The 15,322-nt window shown below is 36.9% G+C and overlaps 1 protein-coding gene across 1 annotated transcript in view; it reads right to left on the reverse strand.

Moving 5' to 3' along the window:
• The window catches only part of eif3ha (eukaryotic translation initiation factor 3, subunit H, a), an 87,497-nt gene that overhangs the window by 13,969 nt on the left and 58,206 nt on the right, over window positions 1-15,322 (reverse strand). Inside the window, exons 3-5 of the mRNA XM_081389134.1 lie at window positions 14,890-15,057; window positions 7,265-7,364; window positions 3,422-3,571 (exon numbers count right to left, since the gene is read on the reverse strand). Coding sequence (XP_081245260.1) covers window positions 3,422-3,571; window positions 7,265-7,364; window positions 14,890-15,057 — 418 coding nt within the window. The remainder of the gene's footprint in view (window positions 1-3,421; window positions 3,572-7,264; window positions 7,365-14,889; window positions 15,058-15,322) is intronic.

Genomic DNA, 15,322 nt, shown 5'->3' on the forward strand with positions numbered 1-15,322 from the left:
CAACTTGTCATCAAACACAATGTCTACACTATCAGGATGAGAGGAAGCATATATTCACTCTGTCAACTCACCTAACATTCCTTTGACAGTTTTCAGCATCCCTCCACTCACTCTCAGCTTGTCCTTCCACAGCATTGGGTTCGGGCCGAATACCGAGCCCTCTCCACGCACAGCACGCCAAATATGCATTTATTCTATCTGACTTATTTGTAAGCGTGAACTCGTGAAATCTCAATTCTACAGCGGCAGTCATTTGAATTCAAACCAAGCGTTTGTTGATGACGTGGATGATTACGTTACCGTTGCTCATCTGTCCACCATCGTATAAAGCCCGCCTCTGACAATTTGATTGGTCCGAACAATTTTTGTTCGGGCATAATAGCTCCTCAACGGATCGAGTCCAGACCGAACTTCCCGACCTAAAAATTATGTGGGCGGGGCTAAGTTCGGCTGGCGTCCAGGCTATAAAATAGCGGCTCTCTATGTGAATATATAGTGAAGTGTAATTTATTCCTGTGATCAAAGCTGAACTTGCACAGGGTTCGTACAGATTCTGTAAAATGAAATTCCAGGACTTTCAAAGACTTTAAGCACTACTTTTTTTTGGATTTCAAGGACTTCAATCAGCACTTATCAAACAATATCTTTATTTGTTACTCAAATTACATAGGCCTATATATGATATCTAATGTTTCACGTCATAGAGATCAATCCATTGACCAGTGCTGTCAGGCATGGGAAATCACCTTAACCATTGAAAGGATATTGAAACAGATTTTTTTCCTATGAATATATGATTGACCTGAAGAATGAAAGTTGTATTACATAATTATCATATACTTAATATCATGCTCATAGCCATGCGAAATAGCTCTATATCTCAGACGGGTTGCAGTGTTAATTTAGCGTGAAACGATTGTATTTTTTCAACAACAAATTTTTTTTAATTAGGGATGCACCGATAACACTTTTTGCAGAACGAGTCCAATACTTTCATTTTTGGTACTCGTCGATACTAAGTACCGATACCGATACCTGAATTGTCAATGAAACCAAAATAATATAAATCATATTAGTTGGCTTAATTTGTTCATCAAATATATATTTCAGTTATTTTCATGCTTAATTAAGCCTGCTAAAATGCATTGTAAGAGCTTCTGTTACTGTCAGAATTTCAACTAGTAAGAAATAAATTCTTGATATCGACAATTGATTTTGAATGGCAGTCTATAGTGACATTTCACTAGTGAAAATACAATTACAGATCAAAAATAATCAAGAATTATAGTTTTTACTAGTTGAAATTCAATTCTTAATATCTAGAATGAGCATTTTAACTAGTAAAAATATAATTGTTGATATCAAGAATTAGCACTGTTACTAGTGGAAATGTAATTTGTGATATAAAAAATTGTCATTGTTACTAGTATAAATCTAATTCCTTATACCAATAACTAGAAATTGAAATAGTGAATATTGAATTGTTGATATCAAGAATTCATATCCTGGAAATTGATAAACGTTAAAATGGCTTGCCATACAGTAGTGTTACTATATTGGTTGTTGGTATCGGAGCATTTTTACGAGTACAAGTACATGAGCTCGCTATCGGTGCTTCCCTATTTTTAATAATTCAAGCACTTTTCAAGTACCTCTTCAAAAATATGGCTCTTTTCAAGGGTTTTAAAGGACTTAAATTTCAAAAAGTCAAATTCAAGCATTTTAAGCACCCTGTACGAACCCTGTTTTCAGCATCATTACTCCAGTCTTCAGTGTCACATGATCCTTCAGAAATCATTCTAATATGATGATTTGATGCTCAAGAAACATTTCAAGACCTATTCAATATATTCAACAACTTGGCAAAACGGATTTAACTCACATTCAGAAGTAAAATAAAAGGAAAAAGAGCCAGAGTGGAAATGCTATAGGAGTATGGCCATTTTATAGACACTAATCACTGCTCTAAATTCAACATGTTTAACATGCTGTCCTTGAAGCTCATATTAGTAAAGGGAAAAAGAAAATTCATTCCGAATGTAATGAGGCTCATTTCTGGGAACTGCTCTCCTGGAAACAGACTCGACTCAATCTGTAATAAAATTCAGTGGGATCTAACTGGATTAGCCAAATTAATTTAGAAGAGAGGACTATTTGCAGGAGAATAAAACGTCCAGCTCCGGATAGCAGCGTTACTGATGGACCCCCGGAAACTTAATTTTAGGGCAGTGGCTCTCATCTGGTATAGAAAATTATATTAAACGCAAATAAAATGCATTTAATCATGCAAAATAAATAGGCTTATAAACTTTTACAATGCTTCCTTATTTTTGACGTCTGGTCAAACACCACAGTATATTGGCACAGATTCCGATGGTAATATTGCTAATACTAAAACCATATTAGGTCACACTTTATATTAGGTGTCTGTACTTGCATCAATGTGTTTGTGTTGATGTGGGATTTATGGGTAAGGTTCAGACAGGTTTGGAGGAACAAATAGGTTTTAAAGTCCCCCTGTGGTGAAAATCCAGCTTTTAATGTTGTTTATGTGTCTATGAGTTGTTTTTAATGTGCTTTAAGACAAATCATGTGTAAATTCATAAGTCGACAGCATTGCGGAGTATTTCCTCCTTAAAACTGCAGTGAACCAAAGACAGTCTCAAAAACACGCTTTGAAATCGCTGGTGTTTCTGACGTCACAAACTACCTTGTAACCAATCAGATCAACGTGTGATCGTCAACCAGTGGATCTTTGAGCTGAGCGAGTGAGTGGAGGCGGGACTTATTTGAATATTCATAGAACCGTGCATACTAAATGAGGCGAGGTTGTCGAGTTACATTCAAGATATTTTAAGGCATGAAGATTTTTTTCATGGAAAAAACGTTTAAATCTATAATTTTGGTGAGTTTTAAGGGATAAAATGATTGACTACAGGGGGACTTTAAGGGGTCAACAGTGTAATTATATTACAGAACTAAATATAAGTACAATGTAAAAACATTAAGTGCATTGCATCAGATTAGATTTAATGTTCGTAGACAAAATAAAGTGGGAACCAATATTAGATATAAACCCAATTAAGAAGCACAGCTTTTGGGTTCTAGTGAGGGATGATGATAGACTAGACGCTTGTGCTTATATTTGCAAACGCAAGAATAAAATCACTGCTTCGCATTCGCAGCATTTCTCTACTCCCAGAAGGCTGTTTCTGTAACTATTACAGGCCCTATTCCGAGTGTCAAGATTAAACTGTGAGCATGTCAGCATGTATTGCATTTCCTCGGTCAACCTGTGCGAAACAGAGCCGTGACAGAGAGGCTTAAAAGACACAAACTGACGAGATGAATCAGCAAACAACATTTTTCCCCCAAAATAGCAATGTGAGTGCTGGGTCGCGGAGGTCGGGGTGATTCTGACCTGCTGGACAGATTGAGCAGCTCGTGCTTGTCAGCCACCGTACTCTTCTCCTGCAGATGCCACATGAGCACGTTTATGAGGTGAGAGTTCTTGATGACGATGGGGACTTCCTCGAACATGTGCTCGAAGCCAACGCACGCCTTCTTCAGCCTGGGGAAACACAGGCGTTCAGAGTTACAAACCAAACATTAGGAAAATACACACCACCATTCAATATATATATATAGTATATATTTAAAGAAATTAACACTTTTATTGTGCAAAGATTGTGGGAAAACATGCATCAGTGAAACATTAAAGTTCCCCTATGATGCTATTTTAAAGGTTTTGCATTTTGTTTGCGACTCCTAAAATAGATTTACATGCATTTAAGATAAAAAAAAAAAAAACACTTTAGTTCTCAAAATAGACATCACAGCATCAGCTCATTTCTCAAAGCGTCTGAAACGGTTAGTTTGAAGATTCAGTCTCTCTAAACTCCGCCTCTCCGAGAGCTGCTCTGCTCTGATTGGTCAGACGGCAGAGTCTGTTGTGATTGGTCGCTTTAGGAGACAATAACTCTGCACTGATTTTTTTTAAACTTTGCAGACCTTTTACATTCACAAACAGCTCTATTACACACTAAATGAAAGGGAATATCTGAAAAAGCATATTAAAATAATAATGTAAAAGTTTTAGGTTAGGCTTACAATGTGAAGGAGACTATAAACGGCTGTGAGAAAGAATTCAGTATGCAAATACTACAATGACCTTATCATCATTAGTTGCATTTTGAATACTTGGTGTTCTATTAATTTAAGAAAAAAAAAAAAAAAAAAGTTTAAATCTTCGACAACATTAACATCCATCTCATGTGATCCAGTGTCCAGAAATAAATACAGGTGTAGACCGGGTTAAAAATGTTGCATTCAACGAACGTAATGTAAATACAAAAGCACAGTACTTTTAATTTCTTTTTACATGTTGATGCATCCAAACAACACCTAAAGACGGCGTACTCAAGTGTCAATCATCTACTAAACTTAAAGAAAATAATGATTCAACACGTGGAAATGCCCAGATTGTGGAATATCTCCAAAAAAAGAAAAGACATTTGTGTTCCAAACATCATGTTTGCAGTGAGATTAAAATGCATTAGGGCTGTCAAATAAAAATTCAAATTTCGAATATTCGTAAAAATAATAATAATAATAATAAATAAAAAAAAATGCAAATCGAACGCAAAAACAGTGCATTAGAATTTTTGGTGCTTTAAGAGGCGCGCGAGACATGACGTAACTGACGCGGTGTGTGTGTTTGTTAGCTTATCCAGTATACAGTGTGCTGAGTGTGTGTGTCATCAGCCGGAACACTGTCAACAGAAGTGCTCAGCACTCGCTCAGATCAAGAGCGCCTGGTGTTTTTGATTAACAATATGTAGATGTAGTGAGTAGAAGTGTTTCTGAATGCCAGTTTGCTGTTGTGTGTTCATGTAGCTCATTACGCGTGTTTTCTCAGTCACTGATGCACGAACAAGTTTTATGCAGGATTGTAACCTTATTTTCCTTGCATGCAAATTAAAAAAATTATATTTTATTTAAGAACAATTGTTTTAAAAGTCAATGCACTTTAAAAAGTGAATATTTCATTTCAACAAAAGATGCGATGCCTTCATTTATATTTGCTTATTGCGCTCGCATGCGCCCTCTTTTGGGCATAGGAGACAAAACAGTAAATCTTTCCTCTAACATTAAGTATTGCCTTTAGAATTCAAATATAATTTGAATCTTGCTAATATTTAAGAAAGAAATTTGAATTTAGCTTTTCAGCCATTTTGACAGCCCTAAAATTCAGGAATATATTGAGAAGCATGCGTGTCTGATTTCATGCACTGATGTAAGTATGCATGAACTCAATCAATACAGTTCAATGAAACGCAGGCTATTAGGTGTAAACGGCCATCGGTCATTCAGACGACTCACGAGCACCTCGTTCTGAGCAGTTGAAGGGTCACTGGACCCTCCGGCCCTAACGCTATCCATCATCTCAATGAGTCGGTGTGTTCTGCCAATCGAGCTGAATTGCAGAAACTCATGGAGGAGCAGGAGAATGTTTGAGGAATACCAATATAGCACTGCCTCGCACAGATTTCAGATTGATATTCCGTATGAATCTGACAAGCGATCTTGTATGCATCATTCACGATGACCCCCCCCCCCACCACCACCACCCTGCTTCCTTCACTACACAAATAAAGGCTTATTTTCATAAATCAATAGCAGTGCTCTTCTTAACTAGCTGAATATTCAAGAAGCACCGTCGCATGACGAGTGTCAACCCGGCAGATGACAAGGTCAACACGAACATGTCCGATGTCAACATGAAACACTGTGCTTTACCCATTAAATCTGTAATATGACACGGTTCTGAGTGAAACCAGACATTCTAGGAGACACCAGCTGATAGTAGTACTGTACACGTTCTTTAATTTTAACCCGGGAAATGTGAATGTAAAAGGTCTGCAAAGTGTAAAAGATCAAGATCCTTCGTAGGATTGTAACAAGTTTAATAGGTGTTTGGTTTCCGGCACGCGCTCTAATCAACCAATCACAACAGAGTGAGCCGTCTGACCAATCAGAGCAGAGAAAGCTTTCGGGAAGGCGGGGTTTAGAGACTGAGTATAACCAAGAGCATATAAATCTAAAATAACAATAAATAAATATAATTTATTAAATTTATGGATTAATTAATGAATAATAATACAATTGTATACATACAAATATAATATTCAAAACAAAAAAAATTATATATATAGATTTTTTTATATATACATATATAGTTGTAGCCTCTCTTTGAATTTGCTATCTTTTATATACACACACACACGTGTGTGTGTGTGTGTGTGTGTGTGTGTGTGTGTGTGTGTGTTGTGTGTATGTGTATATATATATATATACCCTTCAGAGTTCAAGTCCCTGAGGGAAAGATAGTGTTATCCTGATTGCTCAAACGTCACTACTTTGCTGATACACTCCCCCATTAGCCTTATGTCTAGCAGCAATTTAAAACCAATTACCATCTGCCGAGAAGCCAGTGAGGTTGTAAACTTTGTGCATTTGTTTGTAGGCAGACAGTGCTGACAAAGACGCCCCATCGTCACAAATAAAAGCCACGGCTCTTTCTGAGCCCAAACACACTTCTGTTTGTGCGCTGAAGATGGTTCTCATTTGCAACAGATTAATAGTAACAGGAAAGGGGAGTGACATGGTAAATGTAATGAAGTGCTTTAAAGGGATAGTTCACCCAAAAATGAAAATGAGTCCATGATTTACTCACCCTGAAGACATCCTAGGTGTATATGACATTTAATGCAATCTGCGTTATATTAGAAATGTCGTGGTTCTTCCAAGATTTATAATGAGAGTTAATGGCTGTATATCTTTGGAAGTCCATCCAAGTGCGTGTCATAAAAATATCCATGTTTAAAACTTCAGCCATGTGGAGCACCTTTATCACCAATGGATGCGCTTTAATGGACTTCCAAAAAAAAAACAGCTACACTTTATTTTAAGGTGTCATTGTTACAGTGTAATTATATATTTAAGTACTGAGTAATTACAATTCACTACATGTACTTGCTATAGGGTTAGGGTAGGATTAGGATTTGGTTGAGGGTTAATTGCATGTAATTATGCATATTTTATGGTTATTACTATGGTAAGTACATGTAACAAGGACACTGTAAAATTAAGTGTTGCCAAAAAATATACCCATTGACTCCCATTATAGAGCTTGGAAGAGCCAGGACATTGTTATAACTCCGATTGCATTCGTTTAAGTTGGCAAGAACAGAAAGTGTCTTACCCCTCCGGACTAAAGTCCTTCTCCTTGCAGATCTCCATTAGTTTGGGGGTCAACCTGTAGGCCTTCAGACACAGAGAGCCCTGTGCAGTCTTTATGGGATCTATGAAGCAAAAAACAAGCTAGATTCACATAAGTTGTTTCTCAACATGTGTTCTTGCCTGTAATTGTGTTCTTGTGAAGCTTCATCAGTCTTTACCCAAATACTGTTCCAGATCAACGCTCACATCTAGTCAAGTACAGTTAAAATCCCCAGATATGTTCTTGATCCGCCTCTTATCGAGCATGCATCAGGAGGTGACTTGAGCTTAAGGCAGCCAGGTATCCCAGAATGCATCTCGCACCAACCAGCAAGCGTCAATGGCGGAGGAGAACACCCACGTAATTTTAAAATACTACTGCTATTGTGTCACAACACACACAATTGTATTATTATTCATTAATTAATGTGTGTGTGTGTGTGTGTGTGTGTGTGTGTGTGTGTGTGTGTATACATTCTCACACACATACAAATATACATTTACACACACATACATACATACACACACACACACACATATATACATGCATACACAAATATAATTCTCACTCAAAAATATACATTCACACACACACTGTACATACACACATACATACATATACACACACACCTTGTATTAGAGAACCGACTTTGTACATTTTACTGAAATTGTTCGTCTCTTTATTTAGTATTGTATTAGATTCTTATACTTAATAGCTATAATTGTTAATTAAAACTTTTTTTTTTACCCTGTATGAATTTTATTATAAAGCATGATGCATTGGAATGTTGTAATATGCAGATACGTGTACGTGGAATATGATTGTTTTTATTTGTTATTTTTTTAATATTTTTTTTAATTTTAGTTTGTGATGTGATGCAACAAACTTAGAGACCGTGTTGTGCGCATACATATTATATACACATATATATATACATACATAGATATATATACATATACATGCATACATACATACATGCACAAATACTGGGTAAAATAGTCTGAACTAATTTTTTTGGTATTAAATGAAAAACACAACATTTCTTTTGCTTTATCTGTCCTCTTGAATGGAGTTTTCCCAATACATTCTGGTTTGCCTAAAAAGTAGTCAAGGTGATGCTTTGGATCAAATATTTGGATACATTGTTATCAAATCAGTTAAAGGGTCATGCAACTAGACATTAAAGGCCCCGATATATCCATTTTTTCCGTTCTTCGCTTCCTCATGTCTGTCCTCAATGGACTGAACAGAAGAAATGAACCGGAAAAAGATTTCCACCTCAAAGGAGGCGGAGCCTCAGAGCCACACCCACTTATTACATCACCACGGACCAATGAGAGTTCAAGTGTTAACCAACCAGAGCGAATTTTTTTTTGTAAATTTAAATGTTGCTTTGGCAAACCACTTCAAACTCCCGAAACGAACACCAAACGAACATTGTGTCCTGAACTTGTTCGAGATGTCACACCAGTACGTTCTTAACAGTATGTCCTGCCTGTAATGGAAGACATGATAAAAATCAATGTTGAATGAACATGGTGTCTACAATGGATCTGAACTCATATACACCATCAGTACCTCAATGTTATGAGAAATGCTTTCTTTCAGCGGCATTAAACCACAAATATAATGGTTCAAAAGGACAAAGGAAGGAATTGAATATTCTCTCTGGCAATGCAGACTAAAGCCTTCGTGAATGGCAGATTTTAGGGCTGGGCGATGCAACTATAAATCAATTACTTTTCATCATATCTTTAATGATATTTGACGCACACCGCCATTCAAAAGTTTAGAATCGCATTTTAAATAGGCTTCTGCCAAATTTTGCTCACCAAGGAAGCATTGAATTGATCAAAAACAACACTAATGCTGAGAACTATAATCACTGCTTGAAACGATGGCTTTCAAGAAACCTCATCCTTACAAAATAACTGTGCTAATTTGGTACTACAGAAACATTTCTTATTACCTTAGTACTGTTCGGAATGGCTCTGCTACTTAATGAAGCGTGGAAATGGTAATACAATGTCTTTTTCAGTTGTTGAAATATTGAGTACACTTTTCCTCAAGCCCAATTTTGGTTTTACAAAGAAACTGCATTTCCTAGAAACTCTCCAGTCTCTCCAGAGAGAGAGAGAGACAGAGAGAGAGAGAGAGAGAGAGAGAGAGAGAGAGAGAGAGAGAGAGAGAGAGCAGAGAGAGAGAGAGAGAGAGAGAGAGAGAGAGAGAGAGAGACAGAGAGAGAGAGAGAGAGAGAGAGAGAGAGAGAGAGAGAGAGAGAGAGAGAGAGAGAGAGAGAGAGAGAGAGCGAGAGAGAGAGAGAGAGAGAGAGAGAAAACGAGAGAGAGAGAGAGAGAGAGAGAACGAGAGAGAACGAGAGAGAGAACGAGAGAGAGAACGAGAGAGAGAACGAGAGAGAGAACGAGAGAGAGAACGAGAGAGAACGAGAGAGAACGAGAGAGAACGAGAGAGAACGAGAGAGAACGAGAGAGAACGAGAGAGAACGAGAGAGAACGAGAGAGAACGAGAGAGAGAACGACAGAGAGAAAGTAGATCAGAGTTTGTAGTTTGAGATGCATTTTGGGATTAAATATCAGGTTTATCTGAGAAGAGAAAACAGTTTCACTGAAAAAGCTTTACTAAATAAGGTTCAAATGCACAATAGAACAAAAGATTAGATGGTCGGGTTTTACGGACGGATGAATCTGAGGTTTGTAAGAAACACCACAAGCTAAACCACTTCTGCTGGAAGAGCCGCTGAAAGCATGAGATTAAAAACCTCACATGAATATTAGTGATACGGCACAAATTTTCTGCCAAAAATGCCCTTTGCTGCAAAAAAAACCCCCGAATGGATAAAAGGCAGCATGCACATACAAAGATCCAGGTTTAATCATATTTAATGTAAACACTGGCTGATCTTGCTAGAAAGATGTGAGAGATATCACACACTGTGTGAAATACGACACATTAGCACTTGCCTTTTATTCTAGAAGCAAAAGCAACATCTCATTTGATGCATTACATGCATTTTAATGAATCAAATCAGTTCAAGATTCATTTGGGGACCATTGGGTTTAGTTTATAATAAAAAGCACATCTAAAAAAATAATATATATATATATATATATATATATATATATATATATATATATATATATATATATATATATATATATATATATATATGGCAATATCTAATTAAATATGTGCTAATTTGCATATATTTTGGATATGCATCTGAGTATTGGATAAAGCCAGGCTAAAAATTATTTTTTCATTGTGTTCACATATTAGATGGGAAAAAATTACAGAGGGATTCATGGATTTCTACTTTTGTTATCCTGTAAATCAGAATATACTGTCAATAGCCTTAAAAAAAGATTTTCGCCATGTTTTTTGGAATAAAATGTTATAGAAATCAGGCTAGGAATAATATATTTACAAATCCCTCTGTAAATGTCTTCATAATATAACTAGGTACAAGACTGGAGAGTTTGGTGTGTATCGGTGCTCCTGAAGAGGAGATTTCAGACTTGGAGAATGAGAGAAAAGTCATTTTGAGAAAACGGGCTTTAAAGATTTATCATCAGCCAATGAGATTGCGCATTCAGCCCTATTACTTTCACGATTGGTTGCTGATAAAAAGGAAATGACCATATTTGGATCCGACAGCATTGTAGAGGAGAGAGAGAGAGCTTTCTAACGGTGTGTGTGATGACAGGAGCAGACAGCGGTCGCAGAGCAGCGGGAGGATTTACAACGCCAACTTTTGTCGAATTTATGAGAAATTCGCAAAACGCAAACAGACAAAATGTAGTAAAATAAAGACCTAAATGTGTATTTTGGACTTTTTTTCACCACAAGTCTGAAAGACGACATGTTGAGGACAAATATCCCAAAATCTCAAAATTGACCAGTAAAAAAAAAAAAAAAAAATCATTTTTGCCTGCCGTGTCTCGCCTTAACCTCATAAAAAAATAAAAAAATAAATTCCCTTTCCTTTAAATCTTCGCTTATCGGGCTTATGCTACTCTGAACAATGTCTGAATTTTGTATTTTGAGCACTTCTTGCTTTGTTTTTTGCCTCTTCACAATGACTCGCTTAATCTAGTCCTAATTTGTAAGTCGCTTTGGACAAAAGTGTCTGCTAAATGACTAAATGTGAATGTAAACGATAATACTACCCATCAGTACATTTTATTGTGGTTTATAGTGAAACCGGTAATCGTCCCATCCCTATTATCACCAGCAACAACAAAAAACAAACACAAATTTATTGTGAATGTTCAATACATAACCCAGCCCCAATTGTTACTTTGATGCATTTTAAACCGCAGATTCAGGTTATGTTTAGACTCAGGTTAGGTTTACATATTCAAGTTACGAGATTATTATTAACATCATTACAGATCATCTTTAAACTATGTCTTTGAGTAGAGGAGAGAACTCAGACGAGCGATACAGTGCCTTTAATGGTCCATTTGAAACGGGAACAAAGCGTATGACAATAACAGAAAGGTCACAGAGTTAAGCGCCATAAAACAACCACTTCCATCCAGCGCCTACAAGACATTTATATTCACCCGCCGGATAACCAATCTCAGGCACGAGGGCCAGGAGGTCACGCAGAGAAGCTTTGTCTCCTGTTTCATAAAGAAATCATGGACTGCAGGAGCTGTCAGGTTTCATATTCAAGCTGCGCAACCACACAAGCCCTCACTGCTTTTAGTGAGAGAGATGTATTGAATTAATGTGCTTGTCAGAGAGTTGTCAAAGACTTTGAAGTGTTCACACAGGTCTTATCAGAGCTGCCACTCTCTCACACACACACACACACACACACTGCAGAGGGTCCTGCGCACTTTGCAAACGTCCTTGCTTTGCCAGAGGAACGGCCATCTAGAGTCACGGTGGCCATTTTAAACGATGATGCAATGATAAAACAGAAGCCAGTGCAAAAAAACAACAACATTTCAGCATCAACATGGCGTCGCACAGTCACATCGCAGAATGAGCAATGCCAAATTAAAGCTGCAGTACGTAACTTTTGTGTGTTAAAAATTACCCAAAATAAATTGTAAAAAACAACATAACCAGCCAGAGTTCAAAACTCTCTGCTTGCCTTAGCTCGATTCAAATCGGTTAGCTTTTAATAATGATTTTAATTCCAGTGGTACTGGTGGATTTCCGTGGGAAATTCGAGCATGTGTTTGCGTCATTACTTCACATCTGTACACATAAAGAAGGAGTCCCGCTAGTAGGCTATATTGCATGTGAGGATGTTCGAGGTGTAGATTTATAGCCTTTTCTCACAGCACTTGAAATAATTAAACTCATGGCGGATCCAGAATGTTTCAAACGACAATCACCAGTGAAAACTGGAGATTCACCAGTTGTAAAACCCAAAAGACTTCGGACTTCGGAGTGGCTAGAGATAAAAAAAAAGAGACTGCAACCGGCCCATGCGAGAACCAGGATAAACATCTGCAGGGCTTTTGAAAGATGGCGTGAACTCCGTGTTTTAAAGGGGTTCAAAACGGACGCAGAGACGGCTTATTTTTGCTAGACAGGTTAGACAGTTCAATAGTTCAATTACATAACAGTAGCGCACTTGATCGCTTAATTTACACAGATACAGAGTTTCCTTTATTGTGCCTTTCTCGTTTTGCCATTATGGTAAAATTGAATTATTTTGTGCTAGCTATGAGAGGGAGCAATTCACCTCTACTCCAAGAAAATCAAACCCGCCTCCTCCGTTGTCAAGTATTGGATCTGAATCAGATTGTTAAAGTGAAAATTTCCCTGACGTAAGATGTTTATATTATGTTATATTATAAACATTGGATTCATCCGCGCTGTTTCATGCCGATGTACAACCCACGTAAACTTGATAATTCCGCAAATAACTGCAATTGCAGATTTCTTACAGAGATGGCGACAGAGGAAAAACTACGGACTGCAGCTTTAAATTAAATAGTCCCCCTGTAGACTATAATTTTATCCCTTAAAACTCACCAAAATGACATTTAAAAAATTTCTGTTGAAAAAAAAAATTATTCATGCCTTAAATTCATTTCATTTATCTCTTAATTCCTTTTAAAACCATTTTAATTTCCCTTGCTTTTATTTTGTGTTTATTTTCTAAGCAAAGCACTTTAAATTGCTATTGTGTATGAAATGTGCTATATAAATAAACTTGCCTTGCCTTAAAATAGCTTGAATGTAGTAACTCGGCACCCTTGCCTCATTAATAAATCTTAATAAAACTTAAATTATAATATTCACAATGCACTAATATTTTTCACCTGATAAATGCAATGCAAGTCGCTTTATGTAAATATTAGGATTACAAGTCTGCTAAATGCATATTTAAAAAAATATGCAAAAGTAAAAAACGACGTGTAAAAAAACGTGTCATGTGAGATTTGTCTTGGAGTGAGTTTCCACCAAAAGCTCACAGCTTTCTCAGAAAGAGTCAGATCTGATGAACTCAAACAGAGAAACTGTCTGAAACGGCGAGACTTCTTTCCTCGATATGCAGAGAGATGTGAGCAGATTTTTATTTAGACTTTAATATATCAGCCTGCATTATTGATGGGTTTAAAGGGGGCAAGATTAAATATAAAGCACAGCAGCAGTGAACCGAGTCTAGAATACAGGGCAGTAAAATACTCGTGATCCTGAACACACACTTCACCCAGCATTGTACCAATGCACTTTACATTCACACCATTGACGGATGCGTTCATCTCAAGCGATGCATTGCATTCAAGGCATTTATTCTGCAAGTTTGTGTATCGACAGACTTTAACATTGAAACGGTGTTCTCAGGCATAACTGTAAAGCAGAGAACATAAAATCACCTTGACAATGAGGAAAACGCTCAAAGCACTCGCAGCAAACACAAACAGGTGACGTAGTGGCGGCAATAAAAAAAATAAAGAATTGTTGAAACGAGAAGCATTCTGGACTTATAAACTTGAATAATGGAATGAATAAGGAACTAGATCTTTGTTTATCTATAATGATTCAAAATAATGATGAAAAATTATATATGCACACACATACATATATATGTATGTATGTATGTATGTATGTATGTATGTATGCATGTATGCATGTATGCATGTATGCATGCATATATATATATATATATATATTAGAGGTGGGCATAGATTAATTTTTTTAATATATAAAAAAAAATGTATATATGTGTGTGTATATGTATGTATATGTATGTGTATGTATGTGTGTAAATATTTATTTATAATAGGAATAATTCATTAATATCTAAATACCATTATGGCATTTTCAGAAAAAAAAATTAAAATGATTGTTGCAGAAATAAATGCAAAATCCAATTATGAGACACACACACACTCTGATACACAAACACACACATTTATACATACATCAAACATTTGAAGTGGATCAAAAAATTACATTAAAGTTGTCCAAAGACAAGAACAGGTAGTGTTCAAAATTCACGTATAACTTTGATGAAAGGTTTTGATCCACTTTTTTTGTACTTTTATCTGCAAATACAAGTGAAAAGCTCTTGCTGTCGAGCCCTGAATCCAGGGTTATTAACTAATGAGACTCACCATAAATGAGCACCACAGACTCTTCGATGGCGTGCTGGTAGCTGAACTGCGAGTCCAGAAGAGCTCGGCTGACGAAAGACCCGTAGAACGTGGACTGGTACCAGCCGACGTGAAGATGGTCGATGTTCACGTGCCGGAGACTCCTCATCATCTCCATCTGGTATTGAACTGGAAGAGGCAAAGAGAGAGAGAAAATGAGTTTATATCTGCTTTATGAGAAATGATTGAGCTGGGTAACGAAAAGTTTGACATTTCCAGGGCCGTTCATTAGTCAAAGCGAAAGGCTTTGAGCTGGTGCATCATGGGAGATGCTGGAAGAACAATGGCTGGGTGGGTTCCAGTATCACTTTTCCCCAGTGCACTTTCATTTGACCAAAAGCACTATAACACAGTGACTTCTCAACATTGTGTGACGAATTAGAGAGCTCCCTGT

Source organism: Scardinius erythrophthalmus (assembly GCF_964197995.2).
Source record: "Scardinius erythrophthalmus genome assembly, chromosome: 16".
Classification (NCBI taxonomy): Eukaryota; Metazoa; Chordata; class Actinopteri; order Cypriniformes; family Leuciscidae; genus Scardinius; species Scardinius erythrophthalmus.